General features: G+C 52.7%; 1 protein-coding gene across 3 annotated transcripts; it reads right to left on the bottom strand.

The window, feature by feature from the left end:
* Positions 1 to 910: 910 nt before the first annotated feature.
* Positions 911 to 9199, bottom strand: PPP1R1A (protein phosphatase 1 regulatory inhibitor subunit 1A). Of its 3 annotated transcripts, none has more exons than XM_027593073.2 (7): positions 8490 to 9139; positions 4707 to 4767; positions 3729 to 3766; positions 3321 to 3450; positions 2570 to 2725; positions 1561 to 1667; positions 911 to 1041 (listed from the first exon to the last, which is right to left on the bottom strand). In XM_027593073.2, exons 1-7 carry the CDS (start codon positions 8571 to 8573, stop codon positions 1036 to 1038), a joined length of 582 nt encoding a protein of 193 aa, XP_027448874.1. In that variant the 5' UTR covers positions 8574 to 9139; the 3' UTR covers positions 911 to 1035. The 3 variants fall into 3 exon arrangements, with proteins under 3 accessions (XP_027448874.1, XP_027448875.1, XP_027448876.1); XM_027593074.2 differs by having other exon boundaries at positions 3321 to 3384; positions 8490 to 9126; XM_027593075.2 differs by lacking the exon at positions 2570 to 2725 and having other exon boundaries at positions 8490 to 9199.
* Between the last annotated feature and the right edge of the window lie 17445 nt (positions 9200 to 26644).

Below are 26644 nucleotides of genomic sequence, written 5' to 3'. Positions count from 1 at the left end.
TCCCTACTATGTATGTGGGTGGGGGGGCTGGGCCCAGAGAGGGGAGGTCTTGCCTGAGGGCACACAGTAGGTATTCTGATGGCAGGAGTGGGACTCCTGAGGCTCTCTCTACCAAAGTGCTTCTTCAGTAAGGAGGGGCGAGCCTCGCCTTCCCTCCTCCCCTCCCCACTCCACCACCTGGAAAAATCAAAAGCAGCGGGCAGGAGAGGCCGGCTGGCCATGGAAGTTTCTTCACCTGTGCTGGGTTTTTGTCTTTTGCCCTGGCCCCTCCGAGTCTCAGACCAGGGAGAGAGCTGATCTTTCTGGCTCCCAGCCAGGACCTCTTTGTTAATAGCCACTGTGTTCTCAACCCATCTTTGCTACTGGGTTGGAATAGGGGCGGTGGTCTCATAGCTGGAGGAGGCACCACATCCCGAAGCCTGGGAATCACTGAGGGAGGCTCGGAGGACCAGGAGGCATCCATCCACACAACACCCCCTCTTGCCCTTGGGCCAAGGGCCAGGGTGCAGTTCCCCCCTTTGTCCAGCAGGCGGCGGCCACAGCACAGGCACAGCTGGACCGGCCTTAGAACCCCAAGTCTCGCCCGGCTGCAGGGCAGGCCTGCCGCGTGCTGGTGGTATCTTTTCCTCAATTAAGAGAAGAGAACCCAGGCCTTTCCTTCCTTTTTGGTGCCCTGGAAGTTAGTCCTTACACCTGTCTGACCCCCATCTTTCTTGCCACAGCAGGTAAGGGCAGGGTTGGGGGAGAGAACTCTCCCCGCTCCCAACCCCCTTCTCAAGGCTTCAGCCCAGCTTCCCAATGTCCTCCTTTCCAGACCAGCTGGGCAGAAGGAGAGGGGGCTGCTGAGAAGGCAGGACAAGAAGGGAGGCAGAAAGGATTCTCCAAGCCGGGAAAGAAGGAAAATACCAAGGACCTAACACCAAATTTATCACTTTTTAAAAACAAGAGATTTTTCCCTAAACGTGAAGAATAAGAAACATCCAGTGTCCATGCATTCCCAACTGCAGTCTCCATTCCAGGATACCTCCTTCACTCTCAGACCTGTTGTGGGGGAGGGGCAGAAAGAGAGAGGGCGAGTGAGAGACCAGAGGGTCCACTGTCCCCACCCTTGCTGCTCTGCCCGTCATCAAGTGCCTAACCTCTGATGTCCCACACCAGTTCCCCCCACGTGTGCCGCCCACGCAGGGAGGGGGGACTGTAAGATCAAAGCCCGCGAGGCTATCTCATCAATGCCTCCGCTGCAGGCAGGACATGAGGATCTCCCTTTGGGTTCCAAACACCTTTTCTCAGAAAGCTGATGGCGGACTGCCATCACCCATTCCAGGAGCCAGAAACCCTAGTACTGAGCCCAACCTCAGTCCTTCGTCCTGCGGCTTCATCCCATTTCTCTTTGTCCGTGGATACGTAATGCCCCCAAATCTTCTTGCCTGAGACGACAGCTTTTCAGTGACTGAAGCTGGTCCTTTGTCCCCCCTTTCCCTGATTCCAGATCTTAGTCCTTGCCCTTATCCACACAGCCTGCTCTCCTGGAGACCGGGCCACCCAGCCCCGGGCTCTTACCAAGTTGGCTCCCTGGGAATCCAGTGGTGGTATATGGGTTGGGGGCTCCTCTGTGCTGGGTTTCTCACTGCCCCTCTCCTGAGCTTTAGGGACGGGTTCTGCAGGCTCTAAGGAGGAAAAGTGGGCAGTGGGAGGGAAAGGCAGTATTCATGAAGGCTGGCAGAGGTTGCTGCTCTTCTTACCCCATTTGATGCTCCAGTGACCCCAGAGACAGCCCAAGACCGGGCTGGGGGCAATCGGACAAGACCAGTGGTGTCTTCTCTAATCACAACTATGACTACAGGGTCATTACTATTATTATTTTTTAATTTGCAATCAGAAATTAGAAAAAAAAAAAACCTTCAAAGGAGAGTGAAAAAAAGTTTGGGTACAATTTGGCTAAACCTGACCTCGCATGGGACTATTTGTAGTCTTTATTTATTCCATTTAGTGGGACCATTCAGTTCACTGCAGAAATACTAATGTGTTTGATTACAGGGTCTCTGCTGGGGCGTTGTGTAATATTCAGTACATATGCCATGTCACCTTCATATAGTGGGAAGGACTCTGGATTCTGGAATCCACGTGGGGTAAGGGACCGCGGGCAGGTGTTAACAGCACTTCCCATTTATTGCCGCTTTGTATGTGTCAGCTGCTGGGCTAAGAACGGGTCTCATCTTATTTTCACAAACAACCCAAGCAAGGCCAGAGGCATCATCGTTATCATTTTACAGACTGAGGTTAAGGAAGTTGCTGGAAGCCTCTGGGCTGCTAAAGTGACAGAGCCAGGATTCTAGCCTATGAGTGCTGTTCCCATTACAGTGGGCTCGCACCTTCCAGCAGGGAGCTCTGCGGCCTGAGCTGGGAGGGGCCGTGGTCATTCAGCAAGGAAAGGGGCACACAGGCAAATACGTGCAGTACATATAAATATATCCATTTTCTCAAGACAGTTTGCCTACAATTAGACCCCTCCCCATGATGGGTAAGGTCGGCCTCCTCCTGGGCCAGTCCCTCCCCAGCCTGAACGTACTTTGTGCTTTCCCAGACGTGCCCAGCCTTAACTCCGCTTCTGTGTCTGTGATCCCAGGTGGGCAGGGCTCCTGGGCCCCTGTGCTCTCAGCGGCTCCCTCAGGTTCCTCTCCCTGCTGCTGTTGCCCCAGGTGATGTTCAACCATCATCTGGAGCTCTGGGGGCACAGAGAAAGAGAGGGACATGACTGTTCAGAGTCTCCTCTGTGGACTCTCCAACTCCACATACCCAGTGAAGGGCCGTCGGACATTGCCGGCCTGACTTTTCCATCCTCTGAGATCTGAACTGGGCGGGGTGTGTGTGTGTGTGTGTGTGTGTATTTCCTGGGCAACAGGGAGGGCCTAAAGCTACACAATAAAACCTATTTCCTTCAAAAGTAAGGGAGGGGAGGGGCAGGGCCTTCAGGAACCAAAGATCTTCCTAACTCACTGGGATACTCCATCTCCCGTGGGGGCAAGAGGAAAGACTCCATTTAGATTCAAGAAATACTCAAGTACCTTCTGTGTGGTGAGCACTCCATATTCTAGTTAGCTGCCACAGTGAGGCGGTACTCAGGGCTCAGGAGGTGAGGCAGGTGCCCCCAGGCCTCCCAGCTAGTCGGAGGCAGCCCAGACTGTCTAGCAACAATCCGACTATAATAAAGGCAGCTTTAAGGACTTCCCAAGGACTCCCTCCAAAGGGGTCTTTAGGTCCACTGCTTCGCCTCAGGCACAGAGGGGAAGGAAGGGACTGGAAGGGGGGCGGTTCCTAACCTTTCATCGTGGGTGTGGTCCTCGTCACCTTCTTCCGTTGCCGTGGAGACATGGCCAACGTGGACTGTGAAGGACACAGAGCACAGGTGGGGGGCCAGCCCTTCTCCCCCGCCTTCTGAGCCTTGCCATGCTTTTGGATGGGAGACTGGGGGTCAATTGTGGGCTTCAGAGAGTGGGGGGCAAAATTTCCTGCTTCCCAGCTGCTCCCCTCCCCCACACAATGGTGAGCAAGGAGCCTGGGCGTGGGGGATACGGTGTGTGGGGGTGTGTGTGTGTCCGCTCGTGCTCCTTTGGGGGCATGCAGAGGAGAGGGAGTCAAAAGGCCCTTCAGATTGGGTGGGGGGCTGAGGAATAATCCCCTGAGGAATCACTGGGTTCTCTGGGTTTTGCTGAGAGGGACCAGCTCACCTTGAGAAGCGGGTTGGGGATCCGGTCTTCATCTATCTCTGAGGGGAACAGGGAAAGGAGAAAGTGAAGAGGACTGAAAACCCAGGGGTCCCTGCAGAGCTGACCTCTTTTCTGATCTGCCCCTAGGAAGGTTGCCCTGATGGCTGCCCCAGGCCTGCTCCCTTCGGGCTCCCTCCTGCCCTGCTTTCTTCCCCGCACGGAGACCTGTCCTTGACTCTGTGGTCAATCTCCGTCTACATCCTTGCCTCAGACCTGGAGGCTCCTGAAGGAGGATCTGTGGTCCTTTGGCTCTTTTCCTCCCTCTCCTCCCAACCACTGCCCCCGCCCCAGGTCCAGAGCTGAACCCTGCATGGGAGGGAATCCCGGATAAAGAACAGCAAGTTTATCCTGTGCAGGGACGTACGATCCTTTTTGGTGGTTGGGTGCAGGCCAGAGGCTCGGGTATCCTGAACTCCAGGCTGGCTTATGAGCATGACCACCTCTCTGCCCCTGTCCTGGCAAGCTCCCCCACACTCTCGGAGACCTGGTTGGGCACGCGGGTGACCGGAATACCAGCTGTTCCCTGAGCTGTGTCCGACCTTCGCCTTCCCCTCTGGGGGCTGGGAAGAGGGCTGATGGAGGCGGTCCCTCCCCCTCACAGCTGTCACTGCCTCTGGGGGTGGGGGCTGCAGCATCTCAGTTGCTGGAGAAACCTGGAAGGCTGTTGCCACAGCAACCGGCACTCAGTTGACCACCCCAATTCCTGGGGGGCTTAGGAGCCAGGTGCTCTCCCTCCCCTGCCCCAGCACCGCTCCATCTTGCCAAAGCAAAGGAAATCCTCCTGCGATTGCAGCCACAGCTTTCCCGACCCTGGGGCTGAGGAGCTAGCTCTCCCTGACTCCTCTGATAGGCCCTTCTAGCCGGTGCCCGCCTTCTCTCACTGGACCCGGCTGTCCTCAGCAGCCCCCACGCCCTTCAGCGACCCATCCCCGGGGTTACCTGGGGAGGACTGGTCGCTGGTCAGCACGAGGGTGGCAGGGGTGGGGCGGCGCCTCCGGATCTGAGGGAAGAGGTCAAGTGCACGTGGAAGCATTGAAGCCCCACCCAATCCCACTCAGCAACATAATCCAGGCTCCCCGCTTACGATCCCTCAAAAAATGCCCCATTACACTGAACCTACCATCCCAAGATGGACATTCCCGGGCCCACCCCTCCCCCTTGGGGACCCAAAGACCCCCCAGCCCCCTTTCCGTTTCTGCATCTCCCTAGTGCTCCGTCTCAGCAGCTCTGTCTGCTCTCATGCATGGATCTCTGGCTTGCTGTGCTTCTGTGCATCCTGACCAATGGTCAGAAATAACCCGAGAGGGCCAAGGCTTTTCCCTCAGTGGTCCAGCCCCCCCCCCCCCCCCCCGCAAACAGACATTAACCTTTGGTGTGCCGGCATTGGTGGAGAGCACCCCTCAGACCCTGCCCAGCCTGGGTGGACGGCTCAGGGAAGGTAGGGCTGAAGGTGCATTTCTCTGGCCCACGAGCTGGCTCATTCCCCAAAGTCCTCCCTATCCTGGGACACACTGCCTTCCTAATTTGTCAGGAAATGTGGTCTGAGGAAATCCTTGTCATGGTAAATAAAATACTAGCAGGAGTCTAGTCAGGGCCTAAAGTTACTGAAAAATCTTACCCTGGGCTCCAGGGTCCCAGTCTAAGAAATTAACGTATAAAAGCGGACCGTCTGCTGGGTGGTTGCTGTTCTTTTGCCATGCTGCCAATAAAGTTGATTGCTGTTGAAGTCAGTCCAAGGACTCCTGGGACATGTGGTTTTTCCCCCCTTTCTCTGGAGGGTTTAGAGGCTTGGAAGTGAGGGGACCCGTGGGGCTGGAGTCCCTGCAGCTCCCTCCAGGGCAGAAGAGAGGAGGGAAGGCGAAAGGGGCTGGGAAAGGGGCTAAAATTATCCAGGGCTGAGAGTAGTAGGGTGAGGACCCTGAGGGATGAAATTCCTCTCTTTTCTGTGTCCCATTATTTAGTATCACTACCTTTGGGGGTGGGGTAAGACTCCTGCCCTTCTCTATGCCCAGAAAGTGGGTATCAGCCCCAGCAAGAGGCACAGTGTTAGTCTGAGAGGGGGACTTTCCCCAAAGAAATGGGATGCGTACAATGGGGGGTATGTTGGGGTAGGTCACTGTTTTCTCTGGAGATTCCAGCAACATCTGTTTGGGGTGACATTTCAAGGTCCCTGGCAGTACCAGTCCTGTGTGTGTGTGTGTGTGTGTGTGTGTGTGTGTGTGTGTGTGTGTGTGCATGTGCACGCGCGCATACACATCAGCACTACACAAACATTAGTTGTGAGTCGGCCTGGCGTTCCTGATGCAGAGGTGCTGGGCACCAGCAGGCGGGCACGTCGGCTTCACATCTGCGGGGTGAGGGCCATCCCTTCCCTAGGGGAGGACTCCCTTTTCTTTCTTTCCTGCTGTGGGTGGAGGGGGCATGCTGGCTGTGGAGGAGTCAGAGAGACAGGGAGAAGGTGGGGGTATTAGTGGAAGTTGGAATCCTGAGAAGGGACCACAAGCACGTCAGAAAGGGCCTTTGAGAGCGCAGCAGGGCTCTGTGATGTTGGACAGGTCCCTTAGCCCATTTCCTTGCCTTGGACAAGATTTCTAGGCACTCAGAGTCTTTGAGAATTTTGATATCCTATAGCAGAAGGGAATCAGGTCAGCCTTCCTAAAGCACCTCCCAGGCACCTGAACTACTAGGAAATGAATAGATCATCTCTCTTCTTTCTCTTGCACCTATCTCAAATTCTAGCGCTCAAGGACACCTGGTGCCTTTGCCTCTGATTTGCTGCCAAACCAGTCATGCCAAAGACCTGGTAGTTGTGGGCACCCCTCCACCCCCTGCCATTCTGTGCTCCATAACTCATAGCTTCTAACCCCCTTTGCTCTTCCATGTCCGTCCGGATTAGGAGCTCCTGCCATGCCTGGAGCTTTTTGATGGGGTAACACACTTGGGCAACACAGCAAGAGGGGCCAAGGTTAGACTGCAGGTAGAATTTCAGGTCTAGTGGACACCAATTTTGGAATATTAGAGAAAAGCAGGCAGAAGTCCCAGCTCTTTTTTCACTCTGGCTCCTTACCACTGTCTTCTCTTCCTCCTCTGTTTCCTGACCCCTGAACCAGCTGGCCTACCCCCTCCTCCTCCCAACACACACCAACACCTGCCTTCTCGAACACCAAACAGATGCAGGTGTCAGGCAGTGAGACCTGTCTATGCCGGTGGGAGGCAATCCTTGTCACTTCACCCCTAATCCCCCCAGCCCACACTCATGGGGTCTTTTTCCTGGGTCTGAGGTTATCTTAGCCAGTCCCCTGCCTCTGGGCATAACAGCCTTGCCCCTGACTCTGGGGGAACACTCCCCAAGCTCAGGCTCTCCACCTTCCTCATCCTCACCAGGCCTGAGGTCTCCCCACAGTCCCTCCTACTGTCACCCCGTCGAGGTCTGGAGAGGCGGCTCCCCCCAGGCCAGGGAGAGGAGGCAGGGGCAGGTTCCTCACCCCTGCCCACACTTTGGGAAGCTGAAGTTACAGGGAGAGTGTGTGTCCCGACCCTTCCCTTCACACCCTGACCTTATTCCACCAAAGCAAGACAGAGGACACTCTCTCCAGCCCATCCCAAGAGGTCACAGAGTTTTTTCAGGTGGGGAGGCCCAGCCAGACCCCTGGGAGCCGGTTGGGGGGAATGGAGAACTGACCTTGTGGCCAATGGGTATTCCTTAGGAACGGGGATGTCCAGGGAAATGGACAGAGAACACAGAAAGAGATGGAGCAATGAGCAAATATTTGGTAAATGGGCGGTAGTAGTGACAACGGGTGGTCACCCTCTCCACACACACGCTCACTCTCCCTGAGACACACACTTGCTCACACACTCTCATCCATTGCCGCCTCTGCCAGGCGGCTCTGACCTAAAAATAGACCGGGCCCTGGGCTGGGCCAGGGCCATGGACTCCCACCCATTGAGCCAAGGCCAGCACAGTGCTGCTCCCTTGCACAGGGAGTCCCTTGCACCCAGCTCCCAGAAAGCCCCTGCCTCTGGCTTCCCGGTACCATTCTCTCCATGCCACCCCACTCCCTGCTCCAAAGGGCAGGAGTTGGGAATACGGACCCACGTGTCCAGACTTGCAGAAGAGGGGAGCCTCGGCCTGTGGACCCGACCACCCCTCTCCCCAAAGCCCCACCCCTTTCAGTTTTCCCCAGCTCCTTCTTCTTCTCACTCTCTGGGGTCAGGCAAGGTAGCCTTCAGTTAGGGGAGGACCCGGGAGGCGATTTGTCTTCTTTCAACTCCTTTCGACAGCACCAGGCTCCCTCCATTACCTACCTTCTCCCTCCCCACCCCGCCCCGAACCCCTCCCGCAAGGCTGCCGTAACCTTCGGCGCCCCTATCCGAGCTCAGAAACTCTGGGGGGGGGGTTTAGTGGGTGGGGGATGCAAGCCTGGCGAAGGCGGGGGGAGGGGTCGTGTCCTCAGGCAGGCCCCCTCCCCCAGGGCTGGGAAGGCAGAGAGGGACCCTCCGCGGCGGACAGGCTTCGAGTGGAGGCGCTCGTCCTCGCACAGACAGGGGGATGTGGCTCCAGCGGTGGGGGAGGGGAGAGAAGACCCCCAAACTGAGCGCGGTCGCCCTCAAAGGGGCGCCCTGCGAAGGGCAGACGAAGCGGGTTTCTCAGATCCCACAGCCCAGGGGTCCCTCGTCCGTTGCTGGGCGAGTCCCCTGCCACCCCGCCCTGCTCCGCACCTGCTCCGCCGCCTCGGGGTCAAGGTGCGGCTCCAGCAGCGGGACCGTAAACTGGATCTTCCGCGGGCTGTTGTCTTGCTCCATGGCTGGGGCGGCGGCCGCTGGGCCGGCGCTGCGGCGGGAGGGCGGGCGGCGGGACTCGGGGCTGGGGCGGGCGCACTCCCTCTCCGCTCCGCTCCGGCCCCGGCCCCAGCCCGGCGCGCTCAGCTCCCGGCTCCCGGCACCGCGCTCCCTGCTCTGGCCCCGGGGACTCTGCGGCCGCCGATTGGCTCCGCACCCGCCCCTCCCGGCCCCCTCCCCCAGCTCGGAACCTTAACCCTGTCGTGGCTGCGCCGCGGGCTGCGGGAGACCCCGCCGACGGGCGAGCCGGGTGTGGCCGGGTCCGGGGGGATGGTCGGCGGCCCCGGCCGGCATCCAGGTGTCCTCAGAGTTCCGGGTAGGGAGTGGGGGTGGGGAGCGGGACGGAGAACTTCTCCAGGCTGGGACAGGTTTTAGGAGTGGGAAGGTGGAGGGGCGCTGCCAAGAGGAGGCGGCAAACGTGAGAGGAAGATTTCATTTATGATCTGAAAACGGGTTGTCTCATAGAGCAAAGAAGGAAAGGGGATTTAAGCATGCAGCAGGCGGGGTGAAGGCTAGACACGGAGACGGACTTGTCCTGGAGAGGAAAACACTAGGGCGAAGGTGAAAACTTGGAGGGGAGGGGTGCGGTCCCGTGGCCGGCAGTTCCCTCGGCCGACAGGGAGGGCGAATTGAAGACCTTAAAGGGTCTCCAGAGGCCAGAGCCTCTCTCTTGAAGTGCGAATGGGAGTGGGTGAAGGTCCCCGGGAGAGAGGACCATCTGGGTCTCAGCAGACGGAGTGTTGGGGGTGGGGAGCCGATAATGCTTGTGAAATAGATTTCTCTTTCTGCTTGCTAAACTATGGGTCTGGGAAAGCAGGTGAAAGGCCTTGGAGGGGAGAATGCTGGGGGATGAAGAGGGAAACTTCTGGTGGGGTGGCTTGTTTACAGATGGGGTTGGTTTCCAGTCCCACTACTGGCAGGATCATGAAAATGAGCTGCTGTAACTGAAGGGATGGAGGTTAGACTCTGTGAAGAACTTGCCACGTTGGTGTAGGACCAGATGTCAATCAATACCAGTGAGTGAGGCAGATAGGATATTCTTAGGAGCTGGTGGCACCCTGCCAGGGCCTGGGGGTCATTGGATGGAGGGAGAAGAGGTGCTGTGGCCCTGGCGTGGGGCAGGGCTGGATGCATCCCTGGGGGAGGAGAAGGACTGGAGGTAGGGAGGAGAAGGGACAGGGAGTTCTAGGGGAGGAGCTGGGCCAGGGCCAGGGCCAGAGATCTGTTTCTTTAGCCTGAAGACAGGCACCTGGCAGGTTCCATACAGATTAATGCCTGGTTCTCTGGGGTCCCTATGACCACCCTCTCCTCTAAGGGCTCACTCAGCCTCAACTCTTAGTTGCCTCCTCTCTTGGGCAGCCCTTCCCTGACCTGGATTTCACGGCCCCTTCCCCTTTTACCTCCCAAAATAACCTCCCCTGTCCTCCCCCCTAGCCATATCTCTTTACACACGCCCGGCCCAGCTCGGTTTTCCCAGGGCAAGCCTGGGGTTATAGGGACCCAGTGGGCCAGCCAGACCTCCATTTGCATGTTAACTGACCCCATTTTGCTGTCACCTGGATTTGAGGAATGACCCCCTACACTCAGTCTGCACTCGTAGGTCCCTTTGCATTCTTTTTAAAAACTTTTCTCCTCTAGCTTTATTGAAAAATAAGTGACATACACCACTGTATAAATTTAAGGCATACATACAGCACCATGGTTTGACTTACATATATTGTGACATGATGACCACAGTAGGTTCAGCTAACATTCATCTTCTCATAAGATACAATAAAAAAGAAAAAGAAAAGAAGAGAAAAAGGAAAAAAATTCTCTTTGTGATGAGAACTCAGGTGTTACTCTGTTAACAACTTTCCTGGTGTATCATAGAGCGGTGTTAGCTCTGGTCATCATGTGGTACATTACATTCCCAGCACTTACTCATCTTAAATCTGGGAGTTTGTACCTCTTGACCATCTTCCTCCATTTCCTGGTCCCCCTCCCCTCTGCCTCTGATAACCGCAAATCTGATCTCCTTTTCTAGGAGTTTGACTTTTGTTTTAGATTCCACATATAAGTGAGATCATACAGTATTTGTCTTTGATTTATTTCACTTAGCATAATGCTTTCAAGGTCCATCCATGTTGTAGGATTTCCTCATTTTTTATGGCCAAATAATATTCTGTTATATATACACATACATCCCTGTATCTATATGTATATGTATATGTATATGTATATGTATATGTATATGTATATGTATATGTATATGTATATCATCTATCACAACTTTATCCATTCATCCATTCATCCCTCGGTAGACACAGGTTGTTTCCATGTCTTGGCTACTGTAAAGAATGCTGCCATGAACATGGGGGTACAGATAGATATCTTTGTGTCTTTATTCTCTCTTTGATGTAGCAAGGCCAGCCAGGAAAACAACTAGTTGTATTTCCCAGCCCCTCCCCAGAAGCTGCTCCCCCTGCCCCCCACCAGAAGTTGCAGTGGAGGAGGGGGTATGAGGACACCGAAGCCAAGAGGAGGAAGACGGGGTGGGGAATGCAGGGCCCATTAGCACGTGGGCACTTGCTCTGGTTTCCTTCCCACTCGCCCACCTCCTAACCACACATACACAGAACAGGGTCCAAAGTATCCTCTAAATAGTTGACTTGCACACCCCTTACCCCATTCCACCAGGACCCTGGAATTTGAAGCCAGGATTATCACACCCCTGGATCTCTGGGGCTTCAAAATCCCTTACTGAGCCTCACTTTCCTCATTTGTAAAATGGGAGAAGAGTCCCTGCCTGATAGGGTTGAGTATCATATGAGGTAAGTGCCTGGCACATAGAACACCCTCGATTAATCCATGGCTGCTGGTGTTACTGTCTTGTCATCTCCTAGCAGGGCAGCAGTGAGGGGAATCATCTCTCCAGGCTCTCATCAGGAGAACCTTCACCCCACCCCGGTCATCCAGTTTGCCTGGGCCTCTTTCATATTCCCCCTTTCCCCTCAAACTTTGTTCTGGCCATGGAGATTCCTCCCAAAGTCCTACACCCACCCTTCATGTTGCTTCCTCAAGCTCCAGATTCTCCGAACCCCTTGCCCTGAAAGCTACAGGCAAGGAGAGGGGCCCAGGTTGCTCAGGCTTTGAAGAGATGGCTGATGGGGGGCTGTGTGGGAAGAAGGGTCCCGGAGCAGCCAGTGCTGGTGTGGAGGCAGAGGAGAGAGAGCAGGGAGAGGGAGGAGACAGCTCTGGGTACGGGTATGGGCTTGCTTCAAGAACAGGAGGCTGGGTGCAGGTGGGCGAAGCGTTTGTGGGTAGCGCGGAGGTGGAATGTGGCTGGCTGCAGCCTCTGGGGCTGGGGTCTCAGCGTGGGCTAGAACGGGGCTGTCTGTGTATCATGTTTTGACCTTTATTCATGGCCAGAGCTGGCTGAGTGGCTGTGAGTGTGTGTTGAACTTGTGGGGGGAAGAGGACAGGGGTTGCTCACACACTGGGCTGGGGAGGCATGGAGGGCCCTCCACCTGCTCTTGGAGGCCCCTGGTTGGAGGTGGAGCCTGCTTGCAGGTGTCTGCAGGAGGTGTGCTCGCATGTGCAAGCAGGCGTTGCCATCCCTGCCGCAGTTGCAGCTGGGGCTGGAGGAGTAGCTGTTCCATGCAGTGCACTTCTGGCTCCATGAAATATTTAAGGCTACGGGGATGTGACTTGGTGACGCAGTCACTTACCTTAGGCACCACCCCCAGCTGAACTCTGGGTTAATGGGGCTGCTCTTTTCATTCTCAGCACGTCCTGCTTTTATTTAGCTGTCCTCCTTACCCCCACGAACCTTCTCATGCATTAATTCACTAATCCTCACAACCCACCAGGAGGGAGGCACGTGTTAGGATCTTTATTTTACTTCTCACGGGTGGGGTCATGGAGCGAGCTGATGCTGGGATAGGCCGCTTGGGTTGGCATTTGGGAGGTTAGAGGTCAGTTCCTCCCTCTGCGGCCAACTCTCTGGGCCAGTGTGGTGGGGCAGTCACTGCCTCCCTGCCCCCGAACGCACACTGGTCTCTGTTTTCTCATCTGTAAAATGAGGGGGACCGGGTGACGGCGTGGGTTTCTTCCCATTCTAAAATGTCATCATCCTGAGTTAAGGATGCTCCAGCCACATCCTGGGAAGTCTCAGACCCAGGGGCGGGGACCGTACCTCTATCTTTGCCTTTCTCCCCACCTGGCCATTGTGGCAGGGGTCAACTCTCGCTTGTTGGATACATGACGCATGCATACTTTTTCACACACTTAGCTCTGACGAGGTGAGGCTTGAGACTGATTTACACACCCAAAGGAGCAACGACCCCATCCAAGTGGTCCCCCTGGGAAGCCATATGTTCACACCCAGTTTGCTGCGGTTTCTCAAACATTTCTGGAAACTCTTTTGGAACATCTCAGAGCTTGTGGCATATGCTCTGAAAATTCTCACTGTGGAGTAAATCTTTATCCTTCGGACTGGTTTTGCTCTTCTGGAAACGACTGGGAGTCTTTAGGGGGTCACACCTTGTGAAGAAGGAGGGAAGCCAGCTGGGGAGCAGAACTTGACCTGGAACTGAGGTGTAGGTACCCTGTAGTGAGGCCGGGTGCCCCCTGTGGCTCCGACGCCCGTCCAGAAGACCTCTCCACAAGAGAAGTTTCCAGAGCTTCTTGTGGGCCCGAGCAGCACCACTGGAGTGGATATGTGGCCTCTCAGGGGATGACTTGAAAGACCCCGCCTCCCTTCACTGTGTACGTCCTGGTTTGCCCGTGAAAAAGCCCATCGTTGCAACTCTGCCAGGCTTGGGGACACACCCCCCAGCAGCTGGCACTCTTGGGAATGGAGCCAATGCTGGTGATTCAAACACAGGGGCTGCTCACTTCCAAAGTGCTTTGTGTCTTCTGGAACCACACACTGGTAGAGGTGGAAGAAACATCCCCCTCGAACTAGAGAGGAGAAACTGAGGCCAAGAGAGAGGAAGCAGCTCTTCCAAGGACTAGAACCCATGCCAACACTTTTCCCGAGAAGCCAGATTTGGTGGCTTTGGCAGGGCAGTGGCTGAGCCTGAAACAGGGACATGGACCAGATGACCTCTTGAGATGCATTTTAACCCTATGATCATCATCAGTCCAGAAGAGCCAATCCTTAGCTAGCCCCTTCTACCCCAACTCTAACAGTTGGGTTGGATTCGTTCTTCCAACCAATATTTATTGGGTGCCAGGCATTATGCTAAGTGCTGGAGATACAGTGGAGAACAAAACAGATAGTGTCTGTCCGTGGGCATCTTATAGCCTAGCAGGGGTCAGGGCGGTGGTGGGCTGACCCAGGAATTATAAGTGATGACTATGACAAAGGGGGAAGTACGAGAATGAGATGCATCAAGAAAGGAACAAGGTCAACATAACCTCTGACTGCTCAGAACCCTCACAGCCGCATATGAGCTCCTTCCAGCATGGTGGTTAAATACCTAGCTTCTGGAGCAATCTGCCTGGGTTCAAGTTCTGCCACTTGATAGCTCTGTGACTTTGGGCAAGTTGTATAACCTCTCTGAGGCTCAGTTTTCCCACCTGTACATCACAGGGATTCCTATCATTACAGAGAGGGCTGAGATGAGGTAATGTCCATAAAGAGCCTAGTGCGGTGCCTGGCACCCATCAGGCACTTGAGAAATGGACAAGAGTAGCTAGGAGTTCATCTTAGCAAATGTTTTCTCCATTGACTCTGGAAAAAGCAGGGAAGAAGAAATGGGGATTTCAAAGCTTTCAGAATTAGGGGGTGGGTATCTGCGGGACATCCCTTGACCCTTTTCGGCTAGATCCTGCTCCTCCCTGCCTTTGTCTGATCAGCTGTTCTTGATGTCCAGCTGTATCCTCATCAGCATGGGTAATCACCCTGCCCTGCTAATTAACACCAACCCTGTTAATGATTAAATCTAATGACTTTGACTTGGGGATGTGATGGAAAATTCCCCAGCCACAGGACGGGATGAGGGTAGGTTACCAGGAGTAGGAGGGAAGGGCCCCCTGGGCTCTGGACGTGTTGAGGGTTGGTGGCTGGGGGTGGGGTGGGGGTGGGGACAGATGCCTGGATTTTTTCTCGGGGCTGCTCAGCAGGGGAGTATGGATGGAGTGGGTCGTTTGAAAGTTATAGCCAGCCCTCCTCCCCCATTCCTCCCAGGCCTGGCAGAGCACACTGGGCCCCAGCCCAAGCCTTGGCATTCCTCTTGTCAGGGGTTGCTTGACTGCAGCTAGAGCAAGGACGGGCGGGACATGGTGGATTAGTGTCCCAGGGCTGCCGTGACAAAGTGCCACTAACCGGGTGGCTTCAAGCAGCAGGAACTTATTCTGTCACAATTCTGGAGGCTAGGACTATGAGGTGTCGGCAGGGCCAGGCTCCCTCCGAGGGCTCTAAGGAAGAATCCTTCCTTGCCTTTCTCAGCTTCTGATGGCCCCTGGTGTTCCTTGGTTTGTGGCAGTGTCACCCCGATGTCTGCCACTGTCTTCATGTGGCCTTCTTCCCGCAGCGCCTCTCTGTGTCCCTTCCTCTTCTTACAAAGACTTCAGTCCTTGGATTGGGGCTCCACCCTAAATCCAGGATAATTTCATCTCAAGCTCCGTGATTAATTACATCTGCAAAGATGTTGTTTCCAAATAAGGTCACATGTGATGTTGTGGGTGGACGTGAAGTTTTAGGAGACGCGATTCACCCCACGGCAGATAGTGAGAGTGCTTCCCCCATGCCCTGTGCTGGAGCCGGCACCCGCCTCTCCCTCTCCCCAAGTAGAGCAAGTGCTCAGGAACTCAGAGCTCTCTCAAGAGGCCTAGAAAGGGGGGCTATTAGTGGAAAGAGGTGAAGGGATGGAAGCAGGGGTGTTCTAGATTGGAGAAAAGAAGACTGGGGGACTTTGAAGGGAAAATCCTGGGTCTCTATAATTTAGTACTATTAGAGGGGAGAGTGTAACCCACATAATATTATATATGGCACATATTACATATTATCTATTATACATATTATATATATTGTATATTCTATATTCTAGTCTATATTATTTGACAACCATGTGTCATGTGATAAAAAAATAAAGTTGCAGTTTGATTTCATGGTGAGTTTGATTCATGACACAATCCTTTATATTTTATCAGGCCGCTGGGCAGGGGTAATTTTTTCCCTTGTTCTTGGGTAAAAACCCAGGAAAGACTCTTAACGGTTTTGCTTGCTTTCAAGTAAGAGACAGCATTGAGCATTGATCAGAAACTAGAACAGCCAGGCCAATATGCGAATCAAAACTCAAAACTATTTACTGTCACTCCTGCGCAGCCTGTTGGGCCCTGCTTTAAGTTGGAGCCGGGCAAAGGGGCGAGTGGCTGGCTTCTGCCTGTCTCTCCGTCATGTTCTCCCTCCTCCTCTGCCCCCCCAGGTCTGTCCTTCACCCGCTCTCACCAGATGCCATTTCGGAGTGAGAGTGGGGTGTGCTGGGGAGGCTGTGAGGGGTGTGGAGCAGACCAGAAGGGGCAGGTGAGTTTCACATTGCTGATACTCAGCCTCCTCCTCCATCAGCTGGTACTGTCCTGGCCCCTTTCTCTCTGATCTTCTCTGGTGACTGTTCTCTCCTGGGCTCTTTCCTGGCCCCTCAGAGCTTTGCTATCAGCCCCATTCACCTGTGTTCCCTTATTCCAGGAACTTGAGCCTCCTTCCTCAGCTGTTGGGGTCCTTTTGTCCCTTGAGGTAGCGCAATTGGACAGCACCCAAGAGAGATGCATGGGGATATGCTTGCTTCTCTCCCAGGATCCATAGCCAATTCTTTCTTTGCCAGGCAAACGAACCAGGGCATCCCAGAGCCCTGTCAGCCTGCCCACATGGCAGTTCCTCGAGCCTTCACTCTCCTTCTAAACTTCTGCATGGCACCCAGGCTCCAGGACACTCTGCCCTTAACTCTAGAGGCCACATTCTCAGCTCTTGGGGTAACCCATTTAGCATCCATCAGGTTTGCTCTAAGGCGGGTAGGCCCCTTTCCCCTTCCTTGGGAGAGGGGAGAAGGAGCTCACAGCACAGCTTTATCCATACATTGCCTCCTCCAGAAATCCTCCCTTCTCTCCATACTATGATTTTTTTTTTTAGTATCCTTGATCTGGCTGAGGTGGTCAGAAACTAATTCTTAAAAATTTCCTTTGAAATTCATCATATGGTGATTTGGCATTTCAGTTGGTTAAGCGCCTGGCTCTTGGTTTCGGCTCAGGTCATGATCTCAGGGGTTGTGATCTCATGGGTCGGAGGATGGAGGCCTCCCCCGCCCTTTCCAGGTCAGGCTCCATGCTTGAGTCGGCTTGAAGATTCTCTCCCTCTGCCCCTTCCCCCACTCGCTCATGCTCTCTCTCTCTCTCTCTTAAATAAATAAATAAATAAATAAATAAATAAATAAATAAATAAATAAATAAATAAATAAAATATTTCATCTATTGTATCTTGGTGCTTACTTGAAATTCTAACATCTTGTTGCAAGAGGGGCGGCACCAAGTTCTAAATCCACAGGGGCAGCTTCTCTATGTAAAGGAAGGGGAAGGCACAGAACAAATGGCCTAGAGGCGGAATGGCCACCAGAGGGCAGCAGATCCTACTTCAAACTCATTCTCTTCTTTGCACTGGTTAAAATTGGTTTCTCTTTCAGTTCCCCGAGGCCAGGTAGCACCCAGTGGTCAGCCACGTTCAGGGAGGGGCTCGGCTCTCCCTGAAATCAACTGGTTCCCCAGAGGTGGCCCTGCTTTCTGACTTTCTGCCGTCTAACCACTCTTCTTGCGCTTGAAGTATCAAAAATGTCAGTCGGCCCTGAGCAGGAACGACCATTCACTAAGCACCTGCATTGTAATGGGTCTGAAGATGGAGCCATACTCTGCCTGGGAGAAGCGCAGCCGGGGAGGGAGAACAGTGAACAGACACGACGAGCTGCAAAATAGCACCTGTTGTTGTGGAGGCAGAAATGAGGGCTTTGTACTGAACACACAGACGCGGGGAGCGGCGCGGGGGTTGCCAGGGACGGGGGGGTGAGGGGGGGGAAGGCTGGGGAAAGGTGGTCAAAGGTACGAGCTTTCCGTTATGAAGGTAAGTCCTGGGGATGTAGTGTACAGCATGGTGATGACAGTTAACAATAGCGTATTGTATATTTGGAAGTAGCTAAGAGGGTAGATCTCCAAAGTTCTTATAACTCTGTGAGGTGATGGATGTCCTAACTACACTAACTGTGGTGACCACTTCCCAGTACGTACCTATATCAAATCATCACACCGCACACCTTGAACGCACACAAGGCTATATGCTGATTCTATCTCAATAAAGCCAGGAGGAAAAGAAATAAGGGCTCTGGGAGCACTGAGGAAGGAGCAGGACCTGGAGAAGGCTTCTCGGAGGAGGGGAATTGGGGTTAGGTTGTTGTTGTTTTTAAGGATGAATAGGACTTGGGGGAAGAAGAGGTGAGAATAGGGGGAGATAGCTTGACAAATCCTGGGGGACGAGGGAGTTGACAGGTGACAAGGGAGGTGGAAGATAGCAGAAGGTGGGGCTGTCCGGGGCCTGGTGGGGACCTTTGGGAAAACTCCATTTCTGCTATTGGCAGAAGCAGACCTTCCTTCCCCACTCCCCAGTGTCCAGCAAGCGGGCCTGAGGCTGGATAGCGGCAGGACTTTATTGAACATGGAGGACTGGAGAAAATGGCGAGGATGGGTGCCTTGAGCTTCTCAGAGAAAAAAAATGCTTGAAGGAATTCATGTGGTTTAGCTGGGATTAAAGAAGACTCAGGGGTGGGGTGATTTTGGCAAAATGGGGGAGGTGAGGGCATGGGCTTTGGAGGGAGTCAGATGGGTGTTGGAATGAATCCTGGTTCTTCCTTTTTTTTTTTTTTTTTTTTTTATTTTTATTTATTTGAGAGAGAGAGAATGAGGGATAGAGAGCACGAGAGGGAAGAGGGTCAGAGGGAGAAGCAGACTCCCTGCTGAGCAGGAAGCCCGATGTGGGACTCGATCCCGGGACTCCAGGATCATGACCTGAGCCGAAGGCAGTCGCTTAACCAACTGAGCCACCCAGGCGCCCTGAATCCTGGTTCTTCCAATACCCGAGGGACCCTGGGCTGATTGCTTTACTTCTCAAGTTTATATCCTAATCTGTGGAATGGGAATAATGACTCCTGCATGCTCTGGTATTGCAAGTATTGATTGATATAATATACATGAAATGCTTAGCACAGTGCCCGGTAAGCATTGGCTAAATTGGTAGCGTTTATTACTGGAGTGGTAATTACCTTCAGTTGTCACATGGAAACAAGCAACTTATTTGTGCCGCTCCAGCAGGCTGAACTAGCCATGCAAGCAAGAGGGAGACAGACTTGGGCTGGCTGGGAGGCAGGATGCTCTCACTATTAGAGCCACCCAAGCCTGGGAGGGGCTGTGTGTAAAGAGATATGTGTTGCTGGAGGTACCCAAGAGGCTGTCCGGGGTATCCTTCCGTTGAGGCCAATGCATGACCTCTATGGGCTCTTTCTGATTTGATTCTTTGGGATCCTGGGTTGTTCTGAAACTGTGCATTGGAGTCTACGAATGGAAGAGTCTGTGATTCACTCCCCTGGGACAGGGGAGATGGGGCTGGCGGTGGAGAGAATCAGTGCCTCTCCTGGGCTAAGGCCAGATTACCCAAGGCCTTAGCTATCCTGTCTCCTCACGTGAGGGGAGGGCATGTGGGAGGCTCTGTGGAGGTTGTCCCGTCCCTCATCCTGCCTCCATGTGATGGAACTCCATTTTCTGTGTTGGAAGTTTGGGAGTGGGAGGAATATATATATTTTTAAGACCCTTCTCTGACATCCAATAAAAAAACCCCCATTCTGGGGTCCCCCTCCTGTGCATTCCTGAGACATAATCTCATGCTTCCTCACGGCAGTGTCTGGACCTCTGATATGTACCGTGTTCTCTGTGAAGGTAGTCTTCTCCTTGCCTCTGCATTAATCCTGCCGATGCTGGGGAAGGGAGCCCTGGGCCTTTGAGCAAGAGTGGCTTGGATTTTTCCTTCCCGACCACACTGAGGGCTGGAGCCCTTTATCTGCCATCATTTCCCTGTGCCCCTTTCCATTGGAGGAGAGGACTTTGCTCCCTTCTTCACAAGGGGATGAATGTCACAGTGAATGCTTCGAGTATCTCTCTGTTCCTAACTTGTTCCTTCTAGGAAACGAGTAGCTAATTTCCTTCCTTCCCTCCTTCCTTCCTTCCCTCCTTCCTTCCTTCCCTCCTTCCTTCCTTCCCTCCTTCCTTCCTTCCCTCCTTCCTTCCTTCCCTCCATCCTTCTTTCCCTCCTTCCCTCCTTCCTTCCTTCCCTCCTTCCTTCCTTCCCTCCATCCTTCTTTCCCTCCTTCCTTCCTTCCTCCTTCCTTCCTTCCCTCTTTCCTTCTTTCACTCCTTCCTTCCTTCCCTCCATCCTTCTTTCCCTCCTTCCTTCCTTCCTTCCTTCCCTCCTTCCTTCCTTCCCTCCATCCTTCTTTCCCTCCTTCCTTCCTTCCTCCTTCCTTCCTTCCCTCCTTCCTTCTTTCCCTCCTTCCCTCCTTCCTTCCCTCCATCCTTCTTTCCCTCCTTCCCTCCTTCCTTCCTTCCCTCCATCCTTCCTTCCCTCCTTCCTTCCTTCCTTCCTTCCCTCCTTCCTTCCTTCCCTCCTTCCTTCCTTCCCTCCTTCCTTCCTTCCCTCCTTCCTTCCTTCCCTCCTTCCCTCCTTCCTTCCTTCCCTCCTTCCTTCCTTCCCTCCATCCTTCTTTCCCTCCTTCCCTCCTTCCTTCCTTCCTTCCTTCCTTCCCTCCTTCCTTCCTTCCCTCCTTCCTTCCTTCCCTCCATCCTTCTTTCCCTCCTTCCCTCCTTCCTTCCTTCCCTCCTTCCTTCCTTCCCTCCATCCTTCTTTCCCTCCTTCCCTCCTTCCTTCCTTCCTCCTTCCTTCCTTCCCTCCTTCCTTCTTTCACTCCTTCCTTCCTTCCTTCCTTCTTTCCTTCCTTCCCTCCTCCCTCCCTCCTTCCTTCCTTCAATTCACTCACAATTTCAATTTGGATTTATTCATTGAACTCTGCTTGCCCAGTAATTACTGTTCAGGAGACTAGAGAGAAATGATGAATACTACTAGTTGACACGTTCCCAGGTTTCATAGAGTTTATATTTTTGTGATGCAGAAAGTATATAAACAGGTAAACAAATGTATAAATAAGATGCTTTCAGGACGTGGTAAGTGCAGTGAGGGAATAAACAGGGTGAGGTGGCAGGAATGACTGATGGGAGGGATGGGGGAGGGCGCTGAGTCGGGTGGCCAGGGAAGCACTCTCTGAGAAGGTGCCATTTCCGCAGAGTCCTGAAGGATGGAAGGGAGTCAGCTAAGCAAAGAGCAAGAGGAACCAGGTTCTAAGCAGAGGGAACAGCAAAGATGAAAGCCCTGAGCTGGGAAATGCTGGTGTGTCCCAGGACTGTGGAGGATGCCAGCATGGCCACAAAGTGTTGAGCAGGGGAGTGGAATGAGACGAGCTTGGAGGAATAGTGGGGAACTAGACCAAGCTGGGCCTGTAGGCTTTGGTAAAGAGTTTAGGTTTTATTTGAAGTGCAACTGAAAAACACCTGTGACCTTTTCAGCAGCAAATGGACCGCCATGATTTGATATACTTTACAAAGATCACTTGTCTAAATGCTGAATGGAGGATGGGTTGGGAGGGGTGAGGGTGGAGGTGGAGAGGTTAGGCAGGAGGCCATTGCAGAAATCTAAGTGATAGATCATTCTGGTGAAACTAGGGTGGTGGTGTGGAGATGGAGAGGGAGATGAAGTCATGATATATTTTGGAGAGAAAGTCTAAGGCTCTGTTGATGTGGAGATTGAGGGAAAGGCAGAAATCAAGATTGACTTTTAGGTTTTTGAACTGAATAATTGAGTATATGAGGTTATATTTAATGAAATAGGAAGATGAGATGGACAAGTATATTAAGATAGTGGTTCAGTTGCCAGTAAAAAGGTCTTAAATGGAAGTTAAATGACTAAAGTGGAAGTTAAACAGCGGTGATACGGTGGCTTCACAATATTCAAGACTCAGGTTCTTTCTATCTTGTAACTCTTTCTTTTCAAGATGTGGCTTCCGTTTAGTGGCCTATGAAGTCTCCTCCAGCTCCCACCTCTTCGTCTCATTCTAGTTGGTGGGAAGAGGGGGAGAAGAGCATGGGAGGACATATTCCTTTTCTGGCAAGGACACCACCCGTAATTTGCCCTTATCGTATTGGCTCGTATCCTGCTGGTTACAGTCTAGTCACACAGCCACATCTAGCTGCAAAGAAGCCTGGGAAACGTAGTCATCAACTACATGGGAAAAATGGTGGCACAGATTAGAGGTCTGGGTAAGGTCAAAGAGTTGTTACCGCTGGACTTCTAGAGTAAAGGAGATGGAAGGTCAGGGGGTTGTAGACAAGATGGGATTCTTGAATTGGAGATTTTGGAGGTTACGGTAGTAAAGTGTAGGCAGAGGTACAAAGGTCCAGGACTGAGAAGCCAGAGTGTTGGAGAGGTCATCTGTGTGAATGTGGAACATCATCAGGAATGTTGTCAGGAGGGAGGAAGAGCAGGAGCTGAGGTTATTGGTGAATTGCGGTGGGGGGGGAGGGGGGAGTTGGGAGGAGGGGCAGCCTGTGTTCCGAGCTTCCAAGGGGGGGAGATTTTGAAGCTGGAAGGAGGAGCAGTGGTGTGTAGAAGCAGCCTCCCCTCCCACGCTCTGGCTCTGAGGTAATTGGCGGTGAGAGGGAAAGCAGCTTCTACTTGAGAGCCTTATAGAGGTTGTGGGAGTCTCAGGAAATCTTAACATTTAAGACTAGTCAGTAGAGAGAACACTCAAATCAAGACATTGGCACTATCAAGGAGTTTGCTGATCACACGCCAGGAATTCTAGAGGGCACACTAAAAGGTTCTGGGAGAGAGGCTGAGGAGAGAATTGGTTTGGGTTAGGGAGATGGGAGGCTGAATAATGGGGTTCTGGAGGCTTTGGCTTGGCCCTGGTGACGATTGAGGAAAATAGACCAGGTGTGGCAGGAGGGACTCGGTTGCCTGCCTTCCTCTGAGAGCAGTGGGGACAGGGGATAGACCTTAGTACCTAACTGGATGGTTTGGGGCCTCTGGCAACGGATTCCCGTGGTACCAAGGCTGGAGGGGGTGTGGGTGGTGGCCGATCCCATGGGAGTGGGATACGTATGTTAGCAAAATAATGGCCCCAAAGATGTCCATGTCCTAATATCCAGGATCTGTAAATATGTTAGCTTTCATGGCAAGGAGGAAATAAGGTTTGGGATGGAATTAAGGTTGCTAATCAGCTGGCTTTAAAATAGGGAGCTTATCCTGGATTCTCTGGGTGGGTCTAGTGTAATCACAAGGAATCTTAAATGTGGAAGAGGGATTCAGGAGAGAAAACCAGATGGATGGCAAAGTGAGAAGAGCTTGGCTGGATGTGGCTGCCTCTGAAAATGGGAGAGTGGAACCGAGAGCCAAGGAATGTGGGCAGCCTCTAGAAGCTGGAAGGAGCACAGAAATGGGTTCTCCCCTGAGCCTCCAGAAAAGAATATGGCCCTCTGGACACCTTGATCTTGCCTCGGAAGACCCGTCTTGGATTTCTGACCTCTAGAACTACAAGATGATAAATCTGTGTTGTTTTTAGCCTGTACATTTGTGGTAATTGGTAGTTAGAAATTAAAATTTGAAAATTACGACAAGTTGAAAGGATCTCCTCTTCCAGGCAGCCAGTCCCTCCTTTAGGGTGGGGTGCTACGGCAGCTGGGGAGACAGAACATTTACTGGACATGTTTCACCAGGGAGTGCAGTTCACGCGTCAACGGGACTGTTCCTGAATAGTGTCGCCTCTGTCTCTGCTGCCCTCCCAGGATGCAAACACACATGTTTGGACAAGACTTCCCTTCCCTCCTGTCCCCTGGGGCATGTCTGCTCTTTCCCGGTCTGTTTAGTGGCTCAGGCAGGGAGGAAGTAGAAGGGGCCCCTTTTGGACCTGTGTCCCGATTGCATTCTTTAGTTTGGCTTGCCAGAGAGGTCAGGGTGCTGTGGGTTTTCTGGCCCTTGTCTGGCCATTAATAACACTGATACTCTGCTCTCCTTTTTGCCCCCTGTTCTTGGCGCCCCTTATCCATTGGCCTCATTCAGAGCGGCAAAGGGTTGACGTGCTGATGGGCCTCCCCGGAGTCTTGGTGGTAAAATCAAGGACTGGCCTAGGGGCAACTCCAGCACAGTGGATGTTAACAGGCGAAGGCTTTGGGCGTGACTTTGACCTGCAGCTTTATAGGTGCAGCTGAAGCAGGAATGAAATTGCCCCAATTTCATGTGGGCACAGAGCACAAGACATTTAAATTGTGGCTTCAGATTATTTGTGCTCATCTTTGGTGAGTGGCGCTCGCTTGGCTATCCCACATCCTGATTGTCTACTTTTAAACTACTTTTAGGGCCACGGAGGGAAGCACGGAGGGATTTTATTTATGGCCTGCCCGCAGGCTCCTAGAATTATTTCCTACGGCACAGTCTCAAGTTGGCTCTGGGTTGTACATTTGTTACATTGACCCTGACCTCTGACCTCAGAGGCCCACTGTGGGATTAGGCACATGGGTATGGTGGACTTCATTCAGATAAAAAGGACCAGAACCCCGTACGTGGAGAAAACACTAATGTGGATGAAAAAAATCAATGGAATTATTACAAACTGGAAGGATAGGAGAAAAATGAGCAAATCTTGTACCGGGAACACCGTGTCTCTAGACCTCAGGCTTAGGGAATCAAGGTGACATGGGATGCATATGAGATCCAAGTTTTGGTCTGATAGTGAGAAAAATCAGCAGGAAAGGGAAAGAGAAGAGAAGGATGTTTTGTTGACTGAGCTGGAGAAAAAGACAGGATTTTCTTGGGAGAGAGGTTGAGTTCGTAGAGGCCATACCTGAGGTATATCAAAAGAAAAAGGAAAAGTCTCCCCATCTAAATGCTTTTAAGGACGGAACTAGAACAGAGCGGAATATTGACTCATTTCTGGATCAGGGAGGACGACCCGGGACGAGCGGGATTTAATAAGGATGCAAAGAGGAGAGAGGCCGCTAGAGGGAGCGCGGACTCGGAAAGCAGCGCGGCCGGCGGCCGGCTGAGCGGGAGGCAGTTGAGTGGGGAGCCCCGCGACTGCTGTTAGGTTGGTTTCAAAGGGACACAGTTATTCAGGGGTGAGGGCTGGGGGAAGTATTGCCCGTGCCCTGAGGGGACATGCCCAGGAATCTGTCGTCAGGACCCTCCTCCCCCACAAGAAGTGACTGAAAAGATGAAACACACACTAAGGCGAGTTCATGCAGGAAAGGAATAGATCTCATCACATCCGAGTTAAATTAGGACGGTTTGGGAGCATTATTTCAAATTTTTAAATACCACAAGATGACAGAAATGTCTTAAACACCCCGCGTTGAGAGAAGATGCAGTAGTCATGCTCCCCACCCTCTAGTGGTAAACTGATTGTCTGAATTAACCTCTCCATGGGACTCAGGAGGCTGCTGGGCTGAGGGCCTGCCTTTCACAGTGTCTTTTTCTAGCACCTTGAATCCTCATTAAAGGTCCCTCACCCCCAGGATAAACCCCACAAGGTTTTTGTGCACTAGGTTCTGGGCACATAATTGCCCCTGGGCCTGAGAATATGCTTGAGCTTCTAAGTTTTGTTGGTGTGGAGCTGGTGCCATAGTATTATTCTGCGTCCTAGTTACTCTGACGGTGAGAAAGAGGGACGAGTGAGCTACCTGGGGATGGATTAAGTCAACTTTGCAGCTGCTGGAGGAACTGCTTAGGTGTCAGGGGGGACCAGGCTAGTCCCCTGCCTCTGGGCATAACAGCCTTGCCCCCGACTCTGGGGGAACACTCCCCAAGCTCAGGCTCTCCACCTTCCTCATCCTCACCAGGCCTGAGGTCTCCCCACAGTCCCTCCTACTGTCACGCCGTCGAGGTCTGGAGAGGCGGCTCCCCCCAGGCCAGGGAGAGGAGGCGGGGGCAGGTTCCTCACCCCTGCCCACACTTTGGGAAGCTGAAGTTACAGGGAGAGTGTGTGTCCCGACCCTTCCCTTCACACCCTGACCTTATTCCACCAAAGCAAGACAGAGGACACTCTCTCCAGCCCATCCCAAGAGGTCACAGAGTTTTTTCAGGTGGGGAGGCCCAGCCAGAGCCCTGGGAGCCGGTTGGGGGGAATGGAGAACTGACCTTGTGGCCAATGGGTATTCCTTAGGAACGGGGATGTCCAGGGAAATGGACAAAGCTAGGTTCCTTTGGAGTGAGACCTCCTAGCTAAGAATGAGTAGAACAGGACATTGGAAAGGGAAGAATTTTGGATTTTTCATTTTCTTGCATTTTAATGTAAAAGAAAGTGTATTTAAATTTTGCTCTTTGTTACTTTTGATATTAGGAAGGGGAGTAGGTTCAAACTTAGAGCAGTTTTTGGTTGCTGGAATGGAATTATTTGGTATTTTATGGTACCAGCTCGTGCTTGTTTAGTCACCTGCAGACGAGCTGTCCTGAGCAGCGGGACTCAGGTGACTGGGGAGAGGAAACGAGTTTTAGGGCACAGAATGGTCGTGGAGTCCATTTCTGTCCTATCTGGACCCCACTGAGAGGCCTTGGGGGGCAAAAGTAATCTGGCCACCCCACTGATTCCAGGAAGATATACAAAGAATAGTGGTGAGAACTTGTTACTTTATTTCTTCATCTGAAAATGGGGATAACATTTTTTTTGTTTTGTTTTTTGCAAGGATTGAGTAAATACGCGTAAAGCTCTTAGAAACTCATTTCCCTATTTCCTGTTTGGAAATCTGTTTCTTATTTCCTCCTGCCATACAGTAGGGGGCCTATAAGAATCAGTGGGCCGTATGATGTGTCCACTTTGTAGGTCACAAATGGCCAAATATCTGTGATTGGGAGACTGCTCTGACGCACAGCTGGTCTGACCCCATCCCCCACCCCCTGCCCCCCACCCCTCCAGACG

Source organism: Zalophus californianus, chromosome 9, assembly GCF_009762305.2.
Source record: "Zalophus californianus isolate mZalCal1 chromosome 9, mZalCal1.pri.v2, whole genome shotgun sequence".
Lineage (NCBI taxonomy): Eukaryota > Metazoa > Chordata > Mammalia > Carnivora > Otariidae > Zalophus > Zalophus californianus.
Note: the sequence above shows the minus strand (reverse complement) of the source record. Positions and strands in the feature narration are given on the sequence as shown.